Genomic DNA, 17,430 nt, shown 5'->3' with positions numbered 1-17,430 from the left:
GATTCCACTTACAGTTGTCTACAATATAACTACTCTTGAAAGACTTGATCTTGCATCTAACAATATTCGAGGTGTACTTCCTAGAGCCCTTGGATCCCTTTCTCTATTGATGCATCTTGACCTGTCAGAGAATCGCCTTGAAGGAAAGATACCAAGATTCTTGGGAAACTTTTGTAATCTCCAACTTTTAGATTTATCTTATAACAACCTTGGGGGAGGTGTGCATGAAGTTTTAGGAAATTCTTCGGCATGCATATCAAAAAATTTAGAGTTTTTAAAATTGGGAGAAAATCGACTTTCAGGTACTTTACCTGATGAATTGGGGAAATATCAAAAGCTCTCTGTTCTTTCACTTTTTAGTAACATGCTTTCTGGTCCGATTCCCATGTCTATAGGAAATCTTTCTTCATTGAGGACACTTGCTGTCTCTGCAAGTCAATTAAATGGAACAATTCCTGTAAGTCTCGGACATCTTTCAAATCTTGAACGTTTAGGAATCTCTTACAATTTATTTGAGGGTTCTGTTTCTGATGTGCATTTTTCTAACCTAACAAAATTGAAAGTACTTTTTGCCTCTTCAGCCAACTTGTTGACTTTGCGAGTAAGTTCTAATTGGGTTCCTCCTTTTCAACTTCAAGAATTAACAATGGATTCATGGAGATTAGGGCCACGATTCCCTGCATGGCTTCAATCACAAAAAGATCTTCAATATCTATCTTTATCGAATGCAAGCATTTCAGACGTTATCCCTTCTTGGCTTTGGAGCCTCAGTCCCCAAATCGAATCATTGGATCTTTCTCAAAACCAAATTCATGGCAGTATTCCAAATTTTTCTTCCGCATACTATATTAATCTTGGTTCAAACAACTTATCTGGCCCTCTCCCCCATATCTCTTCTTCTAGCATTGAATATTTAGATCTTTCCAATAACTCATTCAACGGATCTCTTTCTCCTCTCGTTTGTGAACAGAAAGATAAAATGACATATGTGCGAACACTTGATTTTTCAAAAAATCTTTTATCCGGAGAACTTCCTGATTGTTGGATGAACTATTCTAACTTAGAATTTTTAATCTTGGGGAGCAATAAGCTAACAGGAAATATACCGACTTCTTTGGGTTCTCTATCTGCGCTTGAATTGTTGTCGTTGAAAAGAAACAATCTGTCTGGAGATTTACCAATGTCCCTGCAAAATTGCAAAGGCCTAGTGACTGTCGATCTCAGTGAGAATCATTTGTGTGGCAGTTTATTCATTTGGTTGGGAAATAGTTCAGCCTCTCTTAGAGCTCTTGTGCTTCGCTCAAACAGGTTTCATGGTAGTATTCCTTCGGAGTTTTGTCACTTCAATTCACTTCAAATCATGGACCTTTCACATAACAAATTATCAGGATCAATTCCGCAATGCTTTGGTAATTTGAGCGCCATGGTAAGACAAGTCTCTGGTGGAACATTTAGTACAACAGAAATTATCTTGATAATGAAGGGAGCAGAGTATGAATATAGTCAGTCACTTTCTCTCGTCACAAGCATGGACCTCTCGAGCAACAATTTAATTGGAGAAATCCCTGAGGAACTCACCAGTCTTTATGGCATACGATTCTTGAATTTGTCCCATAATCAACTCCACGGAAAGATTCCTGAGAAGATCAGTAACATGACATTATTGGAATCTCTCGATGTCTCAACGAATCAACTCACAGGCGCAATACCTCAAAGTATGGCGAGTTTAACATTCTTGAGTTATTTGAATTTATCACACAACCACTTCTCTGGCAAAATTCCCTCCGGCACTCAGCTTCAAAGCTTTAGTGCACAGAGTTTCATTGGGAACCATGATCTTTGTGGACCTCCACTTACGCCCAGCTGCGTTGGAGATGACTCATCCCTTGGGTCAACACCAAATGTTGATGATGAAGGCGACGAGAACGGTGGGTGGGTTGAAATGAAGTGGTTTTATATGGGTATGCCATTTGGATTTGTAGTGGGGTTTTGGGGTGTATTTGGTTCATTGGCATTCAGCAAGGTTTGGAGGTCTGCTTTCTTTAAGTTATTGGATGGCATCAAGTATAAACTCTTTGGTGGTGTTTGAAAGAGTTCAAAAAAAGGCAAGGCCATGCGCTCGAGTAATGGACAAAGAGAAGAAATGTTGTTTTTATTCAATAAAGCATTGTTTTCCTAATTATTTTGGTTGCCCTTTCTACTTTCTGTTCGACTCTTTGTTATTGTCCAATATTATTCAATAAAGGGAAGTGAGTTTCTATAAGCTAGAAATATTATAAATTTTATAAATCTATAATATGGAAATTAAAATACTTAAATTAGATACTTGAATCTATTATTACAAATGTCAAAGGAATTGATCGTAGAAGCAGAAAAACGGTCTCTTCCATTTGATCCTAATCTTATGTACATTAAAAAATAATTATTAAAAACACAAATAATTATGAAAGTTGTGTATCTTTATAGATAGAAAGAAGACATTTTTTTTTATTCAATTATAACTCTAACTAATCAAAGTTGGCCAATAAAGTAAACATGTACCACGTAGCCAATAATGTTGTCCACCCGACTCAACACTGCTTCCACTACTCAATGAGTTTGGCTAATGCCACACGAGAAGATCCGCCCTCTCTAATTGCAGCCTTCACATCATTTTGGACGCACGAGGTCCTCACCCTGATCGAGTTACCTTCCTTCGAGTCCATCAACTCCCTAACTCCCTTCTCCACTTCAGCTATACTCACAAACCCATTCTCGGACTCTTTCACTGGGAAAGCAATTCTTATTTCTTCCACCAATATCACCCGATTTAACTTCTGCTCAGCGTAGAGCGGCCAAGCGACCATTGGCACGCTCGTGCACACCGCTTCCAGCACCAAGTTCCAGCCACAATGAGTCACAAACCCGCCAACAGAGTTGTGGTTCAACATGGCCACCTGTGGGGCCCAAGACTTCAGTACCAAGCCTCTCTCCTTTGTCCGGTCCAAGAAACCCAGAGGAAGCAACAGATCCAAGTCCAGTTCAGGTTGGGCTGTGATGGCCAAGCTATGTTCTTGAGTGGGTGGATTCTGCACCATCCACAAGAATCTCAAGCTACTTCTTTCCAATCCAATGGCTATCTCCTTCAACTGCCCCATAGAGAACACCCCCAAGCTTCCAAAACATAAAAAGACTACACTTCCACTCGGTTGCAAGTCAAGCCACCTTAAACACTCCGGCACGGCCTCTTCGCCACCACTTCTTTCGTTACTACTAGGTGCTATCAACGGTCCCATGCAATAAATAGGCGATGCAGGACCTTCCGGGACGCATAGCCCATTTAATATTGCTTTGATAACTCCTGGCTTCAGCGATTCAAAAGTGTTGACAATTATTCCAGCTGATTTAACCATGCTGACTGAGCAGTCCAGAATGTTCTCATAGATCTTTTCATTACGGTCAAGTAATGGTTTCCGCGTATCCGAGGTTGATATGGGTGGTAAGCTAGGAATGTCAAGAAGGGTGTTAAGGTCTTTGAAGCCTTTGGCGGTGGTCTTGTGCATAGTGAGGAAATATAGGAAGTAAACGAGAATACCGGCACCAGAAGTGTAAAAGTAGTAGCCAGGGATGTTGAGGTTGACTGCAATAGAGAGAGCGTGAGAGCAGAAAGAGTCCATGATGAGCGCGTGGATGTTGTAGGTTTTGGAGATGGATAGGAAGGACTGGTGGAGATTGGGGTTGTTGGGGCGGAGGCGCTCAAAGGTAAGTGCTTCATAGTGGGGAGAGGAGTTGGGAGGGAGATCAACGTTGGGGAGATTGAGAAAGGTGATGGAGGGGGTGGTGGCAGATACAGCTGCTATGTATGAAGCAGTGGAATCGGCGTTGTAAGGTTGGGGAGAAATGAGTAAGTGTATTGTGAGTGAAGGGTGGTGGGTGAGTATGAGTTTGGCGAGCTCTACCAGGGAGATCAGGTGGCCTATGGCTGGCGTTGGGTACAAAACTACTGCCTCCTCCATAGCTGCCTGAGTTTTCTCGTGTGTTCGGCTCAATCTAGAAGATGAGCTTTCCTTTCACTGCCCAAGAAGCTTTCCTTCCACACTTGTGGGGCAGAGTGGGTGGGGTGTACTAATACCCCATTTGGGCCTTGGGGAGGCCCATTGCCTATGATTGTGCTTGCCACGTAGGATGAAATGAAATATACTAGTGCCTTGGAATCAAGTTGAGGTAAGCAAAATTAAAATAAATCAAAGGCAAGCCATAATCCTAGTAAATCAAGTACGTGTCCCTTAAAAAGTAAAGATATTGCCTTGGAATCAAACATACATATGGTTACAGGGAGCCTAAAATGGAGAACTCTGAATGAATAATATTCATATAATTATGGATAAATGAGGCATGTGTCTAACAAGAATAGAAAAATAAGGCCTTTGTTAGAGCATCTTCAACCACCTTTGAAATAGGTGATTCAACCACCTTTCAAACAGGTGATTTAAGTTATATTTAACTATTATATGCTATTTTAATACTCCAACAGATCCTTTAAAGTAAAAGTTTTTCAAAAATTTGATTTTTTTTTTTTTAATTTTTTATTATATTCACTCTTCCTTCTGTCTCCTATCTCTCTCTAGAGAGATATATATATATATATCTCTCTAGATTATATATATATATATAGAGAGAGAGAGAGAGAAGAATGGAGAATCTGTTGAATTATATATTGCAAACAACAATAGCTAATCCAAAAAATTTTACTTTTTCTGTAGTTACTTAACTACTGTTGTTGGAAATGCTCTTAGAGCTTCAGCTGCAGATGGCTTGGGGCTCATATAAGAGCTTGAACCTCAAACGAGCTTATGTTTCTACCCATCACTTATTCACACTACATTTCAATGTTCTTTCCTTACTCAAGAATATTATGTTAAATAATGCTCAATCTCATAACATTTGTCTTAATAATATGTTCAATCCATAGAAAGAGATGAATTTTATTTAATTTATATTTTAATACTCTCCCTTAATAACTGAGACCCAATATGTAAAATATTTATTAAAATATAAAGTAAATGACAATGACATATTTCAAATTCAGGACTTCGCTCAGATGTCATGTCAAGCCCAACCCAACCATTACAATTGTAGAAACTATGCCTTAAAAGAAATATAGTAGTTATTAAGAATAGAAGAGGCAGAAGAGAACAATATTTTGTTAAATCTAAAACTAATAAACAAGGCATGTCTCAAAAAGTCTGGATATTTGTACTAACTAAATGAGGTCACAAACAAGGTGAGCTAGGAACAGGATCCCTAGCAATTAGAAATTCCTGTTACTATCTCCACCCCATCTTTGGGCAAGGGTCCGTGAAAAGGAACTCCTCTACCTGAGCAAGAGCCCACTCAGGCAGGGAGCTCCCTCTCAGAGCTCCCCTACAATTTTGCATGCCACGTCTTTAGGAAGGAAAGGAAAAGGATCCAAATCAAAGCCAGGGCGGAGCACATAAGATGCCACTTCCAGTACACCAGAGTCACTAGTGGGCAAATGGGAATGCTGGAAAGCATTGCCACTACATGTACACCCCAAAGTAATCACACAACCCGGGAGGTCCTGGCTCTCAGGACATGGGTAAGCTTGAAAGCAAGGGTAGAAAGATTTAAGCAAACCTAGAAACTCAAAAGTCATTTTGATTTAAGAGCAACGGGGTTCTGATACTGGAATTACATCAAGTGTCAATTTTGAGCAAAATAAAGTACACATAACCAAAAGGAAGAACTAAAAAGAAGAGAGAGCGAGTTTCCTTGCATTCCAGCACAAGCAACCACACCAACAAAGCTTGAAAACGAAAGGACTAAAAAACATTTAAGAAGCAAAATCGCGCACTCAATTACAATATATGTGATTAGAGCAAGACTCTTAGATCTCCCATTTCTTCATCTCCATACCATCGGGAGGACTTCCCTCCACCTTCTTTGAACCCACTTCTTTCCAGTTTGTGGAGAGCACTGTCCCATTTGACTCAACCTGTGTAATATTGAAACACACATTACAAAGCCGTACAGAAAGCAATAAAGACACGGGAAACAAATTCACCAAATAGTTTTTAAAATTTACTTAATGACCCTCATATCATCGTCAAGAAAGGCATAAAAAACAATATTGGATTTGACATTATGAATCAACAAATATTAAACATAAGACTAAAAGTCTTACAAATGATTTTTTCATGGCCCTTCTGGTGTCCTCATCAGCATCTGAGTATATGTTTTGGAAAAATTTGTTTAAAGCTGCATCACCATCAAGCTTTTCATCTTTCTCCTGAAATTGAAAAAAAAAAAAAAAAAACGATGAATGAAAGTGCACCAACAAACATGAGGAAGCCCTTTGTAAAAAAGATTAAATACACTTTTAGTACCTAAAATTTGGCCTAAGTTTCAATTTCGTCTCTGTACACCTTAAAAGAGAGTGATGTTGTCCTTCAATCCATCAACTATGAACTGCATTACGTGACAGACAGTTAACCATGGCACATCAGTCTGATGTCTGCCACGTGCAATTCAATTGGATGAAAAGACCATATTACTCCTTTTTAAATTGTTCAGGGACAAATTTGGAACTTTTTGAATATCAATGAGAATATTCGAACATGGGAAATATTTCAGGGACAAAAGTGTATTTCAACCCAAAATAAAATAGGTCAAGGCAAACCTCCTTCTTCACTTCAGCTTCGAGCTTGTCCCAGTCTACTCTCTTTGGTTTTGAGGATGGGTAAGTAGGTCTTTGAGATCCAGTAACTGCATAATTAATAGCAGGAATCACACTTATAACTCGGCCAATGTTTTAGCAATTACAATGTTCAAGATAACAAATTTGGTGTAGGTACACATGTTTTCTGACAGCTCAACCCCAGCGAAGCCTATCAGCTTCAAGCCAGGCTGAGCCAGGATTTTAACAATTTGCCCTGGCCTCCAGACAGGCCTAAAACTGTGTCCAAGCCTGCCCAAGTAAGGGCAGGGCCAACTTGGGCTGCCAGGGCCATGTATCCAAATAAAAAAACAAAATTGAAAGTTTACACAAATCAAAGAAAGGCAGCTACAACTTTAAAAATGAATGATCATTGTATAGACATGGGTGATTTAATAGCTGGAACATCAACTGGTCCTGACTCTAGTTTTTTTCAGAAATCCAATTCAGGGGCAACCACAGCATCATCTAGGGTGTAGATGTAATTCACTTTTAAGGGTTTATGTCACGCAAAAGCATGTGCTTCTCACATGTTAAGGGACACATCAATTTTATAGAATAGGTTGGAAGAAATTTGCATCCGTACTACAATCTTTTATTAAGTACTAATTTGTTCAAATTCCCAATTGGTGTGTGTGTGAGAGAGAGAGAGAAAGAGAGTAAATAAGACAAGTCTAGGAGTCCCAGATGTGGCTCAACTCCCAATCCACATTTCAATACTGGAACAATATACATATATATTTTTAATAACGAGGAATCCCTTCAAGGGAGGGCCACTTTGTGTTCCAACCCCTCTTAGGTAAACCTCAGACCCGTGTAAAGCGCCCCCTCCACACAGATCAGGTAATATTCCGACTTCACCGGCAGGCTGGCCTAAGAAATTGTTTGCACCCAAGGGGATTCGAACCTTAGATCTCATGGACTACCACAAAGAGCAAGGCTCTTACCACTTGAGTGCTGAAACAGTATACAGTACAAGAATATTAACCTACCTGAGGCATTAACCTTTTGAGGAACTGTATTTTCTTTGCTGAATTCAAGAGACTTCCAGAGTATTGATTCAGCTTTTGCAAGGCGGATTTCAACTTTGGTAGACAAAACATCATATCTGCACTTGGAAGGTATTATCTGTTTGCAAACAAACACCAATGCTAAACTTGGCATCCGCAGTATGTAGCATGAATTTCTAATGAAATTCAGTATGAACACCAGCAATTATGTATTATTTTCACAAGGTGCATGAAATACCTTTCCAAACAAGCGAGGTTGAAAATGATATGCATCCTCACCAGGAACGCTAATGCTAACACTCAGCTGCACAAAACCAATGAAATTTAGAATTCGTTCATTCCAACAGTTTGTACCTAAAATCTAGACAACTGCAAAAACAACGAGAAATATGAATAAAGACAAAAGGCATCAAATTTGTTCAATCGTACTATTTGTTCACCAAACTCAACAGAAACACTTTCAGCCGGTATGCCCTTTGCAAATATAGTTACAACCACTTCCTCTGGCTTCTGGTAGTATTCATGCCTGCACTTTTTTGTCAGTAAATGTGTTATTCACAATTCCAACATTGCATAGGATTATATAGGGCATTAACAAACACAATATTAAAATTCGAACAAATGGTAAAATTTGAAGGCTGTTAAAAAACCCTGATAACTAAAAGACATGCAAATATAGATTTCATTAACCTCTCGATGTACTGAATGGTATATCTGATGGAGACCAAGAAAACACAAAGTTGTACTAACCTGTATTTTGGTTTGGCTGATGCTACAATCACCTGATCGGAAAGTTCATTGAAAGGCTGAACAACTTCCATAGGTACAACATTTCCTGGGGTTGTTTTCTCCGATGAGTGTATTGGTATATCACCAGCTTCCTCTGAACAAATATGCAACATTTACAGGTAAGATGATAAGAAGGTAATCAAGTAGGCATAATTTCTGTTAAATGATTTTTTTTTTTTTTTATAAATATTTGTTTCCATCCCAAAAAAAAATTGCATTTCCAATCCAACAGTTATTCAAAATATCTTAAAGCGAGTAAAAGTAAAACAACTTCTCTGATCATTAAAAGATCTAAGGTTATAGCAGGCAATTACACACCTTCAATGCGCTGATCACATTCTTTAATCAAATTAGTGAATCTTGAATCTCCTGGAGCCAAAGATGCACCTGTTTCCAATGCTGCCTTCGCAGTCTGATATTCCTCAAGCTTGATGCATGCAGTGCTGTGAAAAGAAATAGCAAAGAAGAATAATCAGAGACTCTTCTAAAAGGAGAAGCATAACCATGCATGATAGAGAAGTCACATGCATGCCACAGAGGCTCCCACAGAAACTTCAACTTTGCCTTCAACATTCTTTTTAGCATGGTTTACTTTGAACACAGGGTTTTAGCACATAAAGTAGTAAGTACACGGAAGTAAATTTAGACCCTATGAAGAAAATTGATGTTCATGCATTATCTCCAACATGATACTTCTTCAATTCTTACAAGCATGATTAACTTTTTTTATGAATAATAATTTATTAACAAGAAAAGGCAAAGCCCTCGTACACAAAAAGTATACAAGAGATGCTACCACTCTAAAGGTGTGTGAAATCTAAAAAGTTAACAATATCTAAAATCTAAAAAGTATACAAGTATGATTAACCAAAAGAATTGTTTCTAGTCCAGCAAGCATTCTAAAACACAAATTATAGTTCCCCTGTCCCATTTTATTGGTCCTTGTTCTTTTGAATCCAACTTTAAAAGGAACATTAATGATCGTTCTTCTTCTTCTTCTTCTTCTTCTTCTAAAGGTGTGTGAAATCTAAAAGGTTAACAATATCTAAAATCTAAAAAGTATACAAGTATGATTAACCAAAAGAATTGTTTCTAGTCCAGCAAGCATTCTAAAACACAAATTATAGCTCCCCTGTCCCATTTTATTGGTCCTTGTTCTTTTGAATCCAACTTTAAAAGGAACATTAATGATCTTCTTCTTCTTTTTATTTATTAAAGACACTGTTTTCCAATCATACTTGTCCTTAATTTAGTTATTTTTGTTTTATTCTAATTCAAAATGAGCTATGAAGAGAACATAACTACAAATATTTTCCAAATCCAATATCAACTTCCTATAATATATTGTAACCCCAAGGGATTGGCTCAAGCGGTAAGGGCCTTGGTCTTGGAATATAACATAGAATAACTATTTTATACTATTTTTTTTTTATTTAAAATTTTTATAAGTACTAAGTCTACATGATTAGTATAACTATTTTTCTACCTTCTCAGTAAATAAAAAATGGCAAGGTTCAAAATATAGATATGTGCCACAATTTTTTTTTTTTTTTTTTTAACTTTTGAAGCAAGCAATGAAAAGGTCCTTGTATTCACCATACATCTCTCCAGAAGTCCGAATTTCAAATGAAGCTAGACATATAATCAGACACAACAATGCATATTGCCTACACATATGCTGCTTCGCACTCACCCTTTACGAAAGTATGCTTTTGACAATGAAGGGTCCAACTCAATTGCTCTGCTTGCATCAGCAACAGCCCCTGTGCCGAAAGTAAGAAGGCATTAGCCAACAAATTTTACAAACCATTCCTAGAACCAGAAGTCAGCAAGTCAACACCGTCTTTGTTTATTGATGTTATAATGCAAACACACAAAACAATAATACAAGAGAAAAATACAGAGAAAACAGATCCACATACAGAATAAGTAGAGAAAGCAACAGAGAGATAGGGCTGTTACTAAAGCCGATTTGAGCTGAGCAGTCAATTCTTCAACCTTAGTTCATTACCTCTACCAACAACTTTAAACAAGCATGTTAACAAACCAATCTCGAGTCAAGCTCGAGTTTTTTTTTTTTTTTTTTTTTTTCAAGAATAAGCTGGCTCAGTAGAACTATTTTGGTCAACCAGGGTTTGCCACTTTTATAATCAAGCCATTCCGGCCCATTCCGGAGTTGAACTCAAGTATTTTGGTTTTCCAAGAATAAAAAATTGAGATTTGAAATGAACCAAGGAGCATGTGTTATTCAAGCTCGATTCATCTATCTTTCAACCCGACTAGTAACTTGTTTGAACAACACTTTATCGAACCAATCTCAAGCCAGGTACATTTAGCTTGTTTTCAATCTGCACCCTAGAGAGACAGAAGGGTTATGTCATCGAAACTACATCCTCGAGCATAGGCTCTGTATGTGTAAAACGATTAAAGCCTAAACTAGGACTTAAAGTTGCACAAAATCCATTACATCGTTATGTGTTTGGACATATGCGATACAACAAAACAAAACAAAAATGCATATCTTCTTTTCTTTTGCAATCCTTTGTGATGCAACTATTCTTTCCCTCAACACAAAGAAAAATATAAAAGAAAAGAAAATAAACTACTTAATTCTCTTCGATCGTACGGCAATAATACCAAATCGTAACTAAATTCTGGGGAGAAAAATCGAATTTAAGTGCACGCTACTGAAATTAACAGTACGAGTTAAGCACTGTAGAAGAACCAAAAACAAAAAGAAAATTAAAATAAGAAATTTCGCCCATTCTTTTCTCCGTTCTTTTCTTTTCCTTCTGTTTTCTCCCGAACCAGACAAACAGGGGTAACCAAACCATTACGCTCAATGAAGCCTCAGAATACTCTCTAAAAGAAAAAGGCATAAGAGTACCAGTGAAATTGTCGAGTTTGAGGTTGGCCTGGGCACGGTCAGCGTAGAGCTCGGCGTGGTTAGGGTTGAGAGCGATGGCCTGGGTGTAGAGATCCACGGCCAGCTCGAAGTGGTCGTCGATGAAGGCCTCCTTCGCCTTGATTTCGAGATCTGAAGACGCCATCGTTGCTCGCTTTTTCGCGCACCCGCAGAGTCGCACAGAAAAAAGAGAGAATCGGAGAGACTAATCAGAGAGTTGTGAGGGAGAGAATAAAGATTGACTTGTTCAAGTCTATGTGCTTTCCAAAAGCAAATAATTACTCACAAATTTTAATTTATTTATAATGTAGTTGTAATATGTATGAATTTCCTTTGTTTTTTACTCTGAAGTTGGGGTCAACTTGGTCTTTTCCTTTTTTTTTCAGTCTATTATTATTATTATTTTTTATTTTTTTTGGTCTATTATTAAGTATGAAAACATTGAAAAGAATGGCAAACAAAATGGTGCTAAATTGCTAATGTATTTAATTAGTTTTTAGTAATATGGTAGTAGTTAACAGTTGAATTACAACCTAGTCCTTTAAAGCTGGGGTTAAAAGGTTAAGAGCATTCCCAATGGAAGAGCTAAATGCTACTTTTATCTATAATAGCTCTTCAAATGTTCAAAAAACCTCCTACATTGGATGAGCAAAAAATAAATGTAAAATAGATATTTGATTAGAAGAGCTAAAAAAAAAGTTAAATGTAGCAGCACTTTTTAAGGGAGCCATTTATCTTTTATTGTTTCTCTCACCTGTTTTATCTTTTTCTCAAAGCGTTTCCTACTTTTTCTCTGCATGTTCTCTTTTTCCCAAAACTTTTCTTACTTTTAATAATATTTTAATAGAATATATAGAAATATAACTAATCGGATGTAGAGACATTTAAAAATGGCTTAGCTAAACTAGATAAAAGTGAGTTTTGAAGAGCCATTTCACATAAAAATATGGCTCATCCATTGGGAATGCTCTAAGGGCTTGTTTCTTAATTTTTTTTGAGATATTTTTTGGTTTTTGTTTGAAAAAATATTATGATATGATATAAAAATAAAAATAAAAATATATTTTTAAATTTTTTTTCAATTATTAGTTAATATTTTTATTTTAAATATTTTGCTTCTTAATTTCTAGAAGTCTCTCATAAAGTATAAAAACAATGGCAAATTGATCAGGGGGAAAAAAGTACTTGCGGCATACTTGCCGTGCGAAGTAAAGAACAATATCCAGGTAAGCTCGTTTCATACTTCTAATATTCCATGACGAATGCACCTAGAATGTTCCACGAAGCATTACGAATCTATGATAAACTATTGCAGCAAGGTAACTTCCATGATGTATGATCACCATAACCTTCGTCAGCATACACATGACTTTAAGTCTATGATACATCACGAACCTATGAAACTTCCCTGATACATCATAGCCGTAAATGTAATCCTTCTGCATCATCGCATGCATTCACATTTATCTCAGAGCAGTATTAATAATAATAATAATAATTTTCTTTTTCATCTAAAGGTCTTTTGAGAAATGATCAAGAGTTAATATTTAATTGATTACATAATCTAACATTGTTGAAAGTATTGTACTAAATTATGTCAAATAATTGTGTGTGTGTTTTTTTTTTTTTTCATGGAAGGGCTATTGACCCGTGAATATGAATGGGTGGATTATATCTGTCTCGCAATTTAATATTATTATATATATTATATCTCTCATTGTATTATTGTTTATATCTTTGTTTTTAATTAACTATTAAATCATTGTTAATATAATTCTTTAAGCATGCCTTCCATTTGATAACTTTAGGCCTAGTAAATTTCTTTCGCCTAAACAACCTCGCAGGCCGCCGCTACAATTAGGAGAGCTACCATTTCTAGCGTATTGTTTTCTCATCTTTGCTACTCTGACTCCCAAATTTCTCACTTTTTTTCTTATCACTATATTTCCGCTCACTTCCATACAAATTTGCTACGGATTGCTGTGATAGTGTGATGTCACTATCAAAACGAGGCTCTTCCTGAGAGCAAGGAAGAAATGCTATGCGAAGCGGTCAGCAAGACCTTTAAGGGAAATTACTCATACCGTTTCCAAGAAATTTGTATTGGGGTTCTTTCATTATGCAACTCGAAGTCTTTGAAAGAGGGTGTGTGTGTTCACAGCCCAATAATCAAACTGGGTCTTCAAGATGACTTCTATTTGAACAACAACTTGTTATCTCTCTATGCTAAATGCTTTGGAGTGGACCATGCACGCCACTTCTTCGATGAAATGCCTTACAAGGATGTGGTATCCTGGACTGGGATTCTCTCTGCTTATGTTAGAAATGAAAACCACGAGCAGGCACTTGAGTTGTTCGGTTCAATGATTAGTTTCGGTCATTATCCGAATGAGTTCACATTATCAAGTGTCTTGAGGTCATGTTCTGCCATAGGGGAGTTTGAATGTGGAACTCGTATTCAGGCCTATATGGTAAAGAATGGGTTTGATTCAAATCCAGTTTTGGCAAGTGCTTTGATTGGCTTGTACTCTAAGTGCGGTTTTATTGAAGAAGCATATGCAAATTTTGCATATATGGGTCGCGGTGATACTATTTCTTGGACAACGATGATATCTTCGTTGGTCCAAGCTCATAAATGGAGTCAGGCTTTACAACTTTATATACGTATGGTTGAGGCAGGACCGGCAGGTGTACCTCCGAATGAGTTCACTTTCGTGAAGCTTCTTGCTGCATCCAGTGCTCTTGGTTTGAGTTATGGCAAATTAGTTCATGCCCACATGATATTGTTAGGAATTGAGCTGAATGTGATTTTGAAGACAGCTCTTGTTGATATGTACTCAAAGTGCCAGAGAATGGAAGATGCTGTCAAGGCCTTAAATCAGACACCTGAACGTGATGTGTTTATATGGACTACTATTATATCTGGTTTCATTCGAAATATGAAGGTTAGGGAGGCCATTGCTGCATTACAGGAGATGGAGATGTCTGAAACCGTACCTAATAATTTTACTTATTCAACTATACTGAACGCTTGCTCGTCAATTTTATCACTGAAATTGGGGAAACAGGTCCACTCACGGGTGATTATGGCTGGCTTGAAGGATGATATTTCTGTTGGAAATGCATTAGTTGATATGTATATGAAATGTTCCAACCTAATAGAAGATGCTTTGAGAGTGTTTAGAGTGATGACCTCACAAAATGTCATCACTTGGACTTCTCTGATTGCTGGTTTTGCTGAGCATGGTTTTGCACAAGATTCTTTTCAGTATTTTGAGGAGATGAGAGCAGTGGGGTTGAAACCAAATTATGGCTGGCTTGAAGGATGATATTTCTGTTGGAAATGCATTAGTTAATTTGAGCCTAATGTATATGCATTAGGCTCAAATTATGGCTGGCTTGAAGGATGATATTTCTGTTGGAAATGCATTAGTTGATATGTATATGAAATGTTCCAACCTAATAGAAGATGCTTTGAGAGTGTTTAGAGTGATGACCTCACAAAATGTCATCACTTGGACTTCTCTGATTGCTGGTTTTGCTGAGCATGGTTTTGCACAAGATTCTTTTCAGTATTTTGAGGAGATGAGAGCAGTGGGGTTGAAACCAAATTCATTTACTCTCTCTAGCATGCTTGCTGCTTGCAGTACAATAAAATCTCATTTTCAAACAAGAAAGCTCCATGGATACATAATTAAAACTAAAGCAGACCGCAATTCAGTTGTGGGGAATGCTCTTGTAGATGCTTATGCTGGATTGGGGATGGTGGATGATGCATGGTGTGTGATTAGAAACATGAGTCACAGAGATGCCATCACATACACGAGTTTAGCCTCAAGAATGAATCAGATGGGCCATCATGACAGGGCATTAAACATCATCAGGCACATGAACAATGATAATGTTAAGATGGATGGATTTAGCCTGGCCAGCTTCTTATCTGCATCAGCCGGTTTGGGCTCAACGGTAGCCGGGAAGCAACTACACTGTTTTTCCGTGAAATCTGGCTTAGGCTGCTGGCTTTCAGTCTCAAATAGCCTAGTTGACATGTATGGAAAATGCGGCTGCATACATGATGCACATAGAGCTTTTAGGGAAATAAATGAGCCAGATGTTGCATCATGGAATGGGTTGATATCTGGATTGGCATCAAATGGTAATATCTCATCCGCTCTCTCTGCCTTCGAAGATATGAGGTTAGTCGGAGTCAAACCGGATTCAGTTACATTCTTGGTAGTGCTCTTTGCTTGCAGTCATGGTGGTTTAGTGGACTTGGGTCTTGAGCATTTTCATTCTATGAGGGATACACATGGTATAGCACCACAATTGGACCACTATGTTTGCTTAATTGATCTCCTTGGCCGATCCGGTCGGCTAGAGGAGGCAATGGGAGTGATGAAGAGTATGCCTTTCAGGCCAGATGCTTTGATATACAAAACATTATTGAGTGCCTCCAAATTACATGGGAATGTACCTCTTGGGGAAGATATGGCAAGGCAAGGTCTCAATCTTGACCCATCTGACCCAGCTTTCTATATGCTGCTTGCAAACTTGTATGATAGATCAGGCCGGTCTGACTTAGGCGAGAAAACTCGCAGGCTGATGAAAGAGAGAGGTTTGAGGAAGAGCCCTTGCCAAAGCTGGATGGAGATACGAAACCAGGTTCATCTCTTCACTGCAGGGGACAGATCACATCCACAAATCAACGAAATTAATGAGAAAATAGGATCACTTAAAGCTGAATTCCAGTGTCGGGGATATATATATCGAGACAATGGAGATGCATATTATCACAGTGAGAAGCTAGCTGTTGCCTTCGCTCTTCTTAGTACACCGTCAAAGACCCCAATACTTATAGTCAAGAAATTACGTGTTTGTACGGATTGCCATGACTTTGTAATGCTTGTAACACAAGTGGTTGATAGGGAAATTATTGTAAGGGAAGGGAACCGAATCCATTCCTTCAAGAAGGGTGGCTGCTCATGCAGAGGCCACTAGTAGTTGTCATCAGGAAAGGAAACTTTTCGTGACTTTCTTGTGTATGCCGTGATCATGAATTTCTTTTGAGGAAAAGATTATGGTTTGGCAGAGAAAGATGTTAAACACTACGTATATGCTTGTGGCAATGGACTGTTTTGCGACAAAAGCTCTTTCGTTTATCCCTGACATTGTTTGAGCCTGATTATCACAACCTCAAAACAGATGGATCGGTTGAATTTTATAAGTCGAACCATAATTTTGCAACACGATTTCAAGCTGCATATGGTGAGGTTGGCAAATCGCTTTTGGATTTTGTCATATGTTAAGGGTTTAAAATTGATTAAAGTAGTTTAAGAAAGTGTCTAAATAAATTTTTCTATTTTTAAAAAGTGGATATTTGTTTCAAGATGTCATAAAAGAACAAATTAGATATTTAAATTAAAATGGAGAGGCAATTTAGGATAAAAGAACATATGAAAATCGTTATAATTGGTTGCACAAATTGCTTGAAATATGTGATGATTGGTGGATCTCACATATTGCTATTTATAAAATCAATTTTGACAATTTAATTACAAGGATTCTTACCCTAAAAGAACAAGTTAGTATTACAATTTTTCAATTTAATTTCTTTTTTTAAGATTTAGGTATAAAAATGACGCAAAATGTTATTTAGACTTATGAAATCCATTTCAAATAGCTTGAGACCTAACCATCAAGAATGGTAGTTCAATAGTTTAAAAAAATCTCCAAAATAATTAGGCATGTACTACGGCGTGAGTTTAAATCTCTGCAATGAAGAATTCACACATATGCCTGATTAGTATTGGTTACATTGGTTCCATTGATGTCCTAGTAACTTGGTCAAACTATGACTTACTCAGATTTAAAGGAGCGTCTGCAGTTCCCATCATTTAGGTCCCTCCTGTGTGGCTCCCAGCGAGTAGGTGTTACTATGATCATGCTCAAATAAAATAGTCACAATTGGTCTCATCAGCCTACCTTTTATGTAAAAAAATAAAATAATAATA

The 17,430-nt window shown here is 37.5% G+C and overlaps 4 protein-coding genes across 5 annotated transcripts; 2 read left to right on the top strand and 2 right to left on the bottom strand.

Annotated features, from left to right (window-relative positions):
* The first annotated feature begins 109 nt into the window (after nucleotides 1–109).
* LOC132189999 (receptor-like protein EIX2) lies at nucleotides 110–2,089 on the top strand. The gene has a single exon (XM_059604867.1). The coding sequence runs from the start codon at nucleotides 110–112 to the stop codon at nucleotides 2,087–2,089; it is 1,980 nt and encodes a 659-aa protein (XP_059460850.1).
* A 478-nt stretch (nucleotides 2,090–2,567) lies between these two features.
* On the bottom strand, nucleotides 2,568–3,995 carry LOC132167686 (UDP-glycosyltransferase 88B1-like). The gene has a single exon (XM_059578696.1). It carries the CDS (start codon nucleotides 3,993–3,995, stop codon nucleotides 2,586–2,588), a length of 1,410 nt encoding a protein of 469 aa, XP_059434679.1. The 3' UTR covers nucleotides 2,568–2,585.
* Nucleotides 3,996–5,634: 1,639 nt separating this feature from the next.
* Nucleotides 5,635–11,691, bottom strand: LOC132181375 (protein SGT1 homolog). 2 transcript variants are annotated; one of them, XM_059594571.1, is made up of 10 exons: nucleotides 11,402–11,686; nucleotides 10,208–10,277; nucleotides 8,833–8,957; nucleotides 8,476–8,608; nucleotides 8,155–8,251; nucleotides 7,964–8,029; nucleotides 7,708–7,843; nucleotides 6,680–6,765; nucleotides 6,185–6,289; nucleotides 5,635–5,995 (listed from the first exon to the last, which is right to left on the bottom strand). In XM_059594571.1, the coding sequence occupies exons 1-10, from the start codon at nucleotides 11,562–11,564 to the stop codon at nucleotides 5,888–5,890; spliced, it is 1,089 nt and encodes a 362-aa protein (XP_059450554.1). In that variant the 5' UTR covers nucleotides 11,565–11,686; the 3' UTR covers nucleotides 5,635–5,887. The 2 variants fall into 2 exon arrangements, with proteins under 2 accessions (XP_059450554.1, XP_059450562.1); XM_059594579.1 differs by lacking the exon at nucleotides 5,635–5,995 and having other exon boundaries at nucleotides 6,205–6,468; nucleotides 11,402–11,691.
* Nucleotides 11,692–13,379: 1,688 nt separating this feature from the next.
* On the top strand, nucleotides 13,380–16,463 carry LOC132181390 (pentatricopeptide repeat-containing protein At5g52850, chloroplastic). Its single transcript, XM_059594592.1, has 2 exons — nucleotides 13,380–14,566; nucleotides 14,853–16,463. The coding sequence occupies exons 1-2, from the start codon at nucleotides 13,456–13,458 to the stop codon at nucleotides 16,415–16,417; spliced, it is 2,676 nt and encodes an 891-aa protein (XP_059450575.1). The 5' UTR covers nucleotides 13,380–13,455; the 3' UTR covers nucleotides 16,418–16,463.
* Nucleotides 16,464–17,430: the final 967 nt, after the last annotated feature.

Source organism: Corylus avellana, chromosome ca1, assembly GCF_901000735.1.
Source record: "Corylus avellana chromosome ca1, CavTom2PMs-1.0".
NCBI classification, from domain to species: Eukaryota; Viridiplantae; Streptophyta; class Magnoliopsida; order Fagales; family Betulaceae; genus Corylus; species Corylus avellana.
Note: the sequence above shows the minus strand (reverse complement) of the source record. Positions and strands in the feature narration are given on the sequence as shown.

Excerpts from the sequence above, each read along its gene's own strand:
- LOC132181375 (XM_059594571.1), bottom strand. The coding sequence starts at position 11,564 with ATGGCGTCTTCAGATCTCGAAATCAAGGCGAAGGAGGCCTTCATCGAC. Across the intron at positions 7,844-7,963 it reads AACCTCGCTTGTTTGGAAAG|ATAATACCTTCCAAGTGCAG; the intron begins GTATTTCATGCA and ends GTTTGCAAACAG. Across the intron at positions 6,766-7,707 it reads TCAAAAGGTTAATGCCTCAG|TTACTGGATCTCAAAGACCT; the intron begins GTAGGTTAATAT and ends TTAATTATGCAG.
- LOC132189999 (XM_059604867.1), top strand. The coding sequence starts at position 110 with ATGCATCTTGACCTGTCAGAGAATCGCCTTGAAGGAAAGATACCAAGA.
- LOC132181390 (XM_059594592.1), top strand. The coding sequence starts at position 13,456 with ATGCTATGCGAAGCGGTCAGCAAGACCTTTAAGGGAAATTACTCATAC. Across the intron at positions 14,567-14,852 it reads AGTTGATATGTATATGAAAT|TTGATATGTATATGAAATGT; the intron begins GTTCCAACCTAA and ends GAAATGCATTAG.
- LOC132167686 (XM_059578696.1), bottom strand. The coding sequence starts at position 3,995 with ATGGAGGAGGCAGTAGTTTTGTACCCAACGCCAGCCATAGGCCACCTG.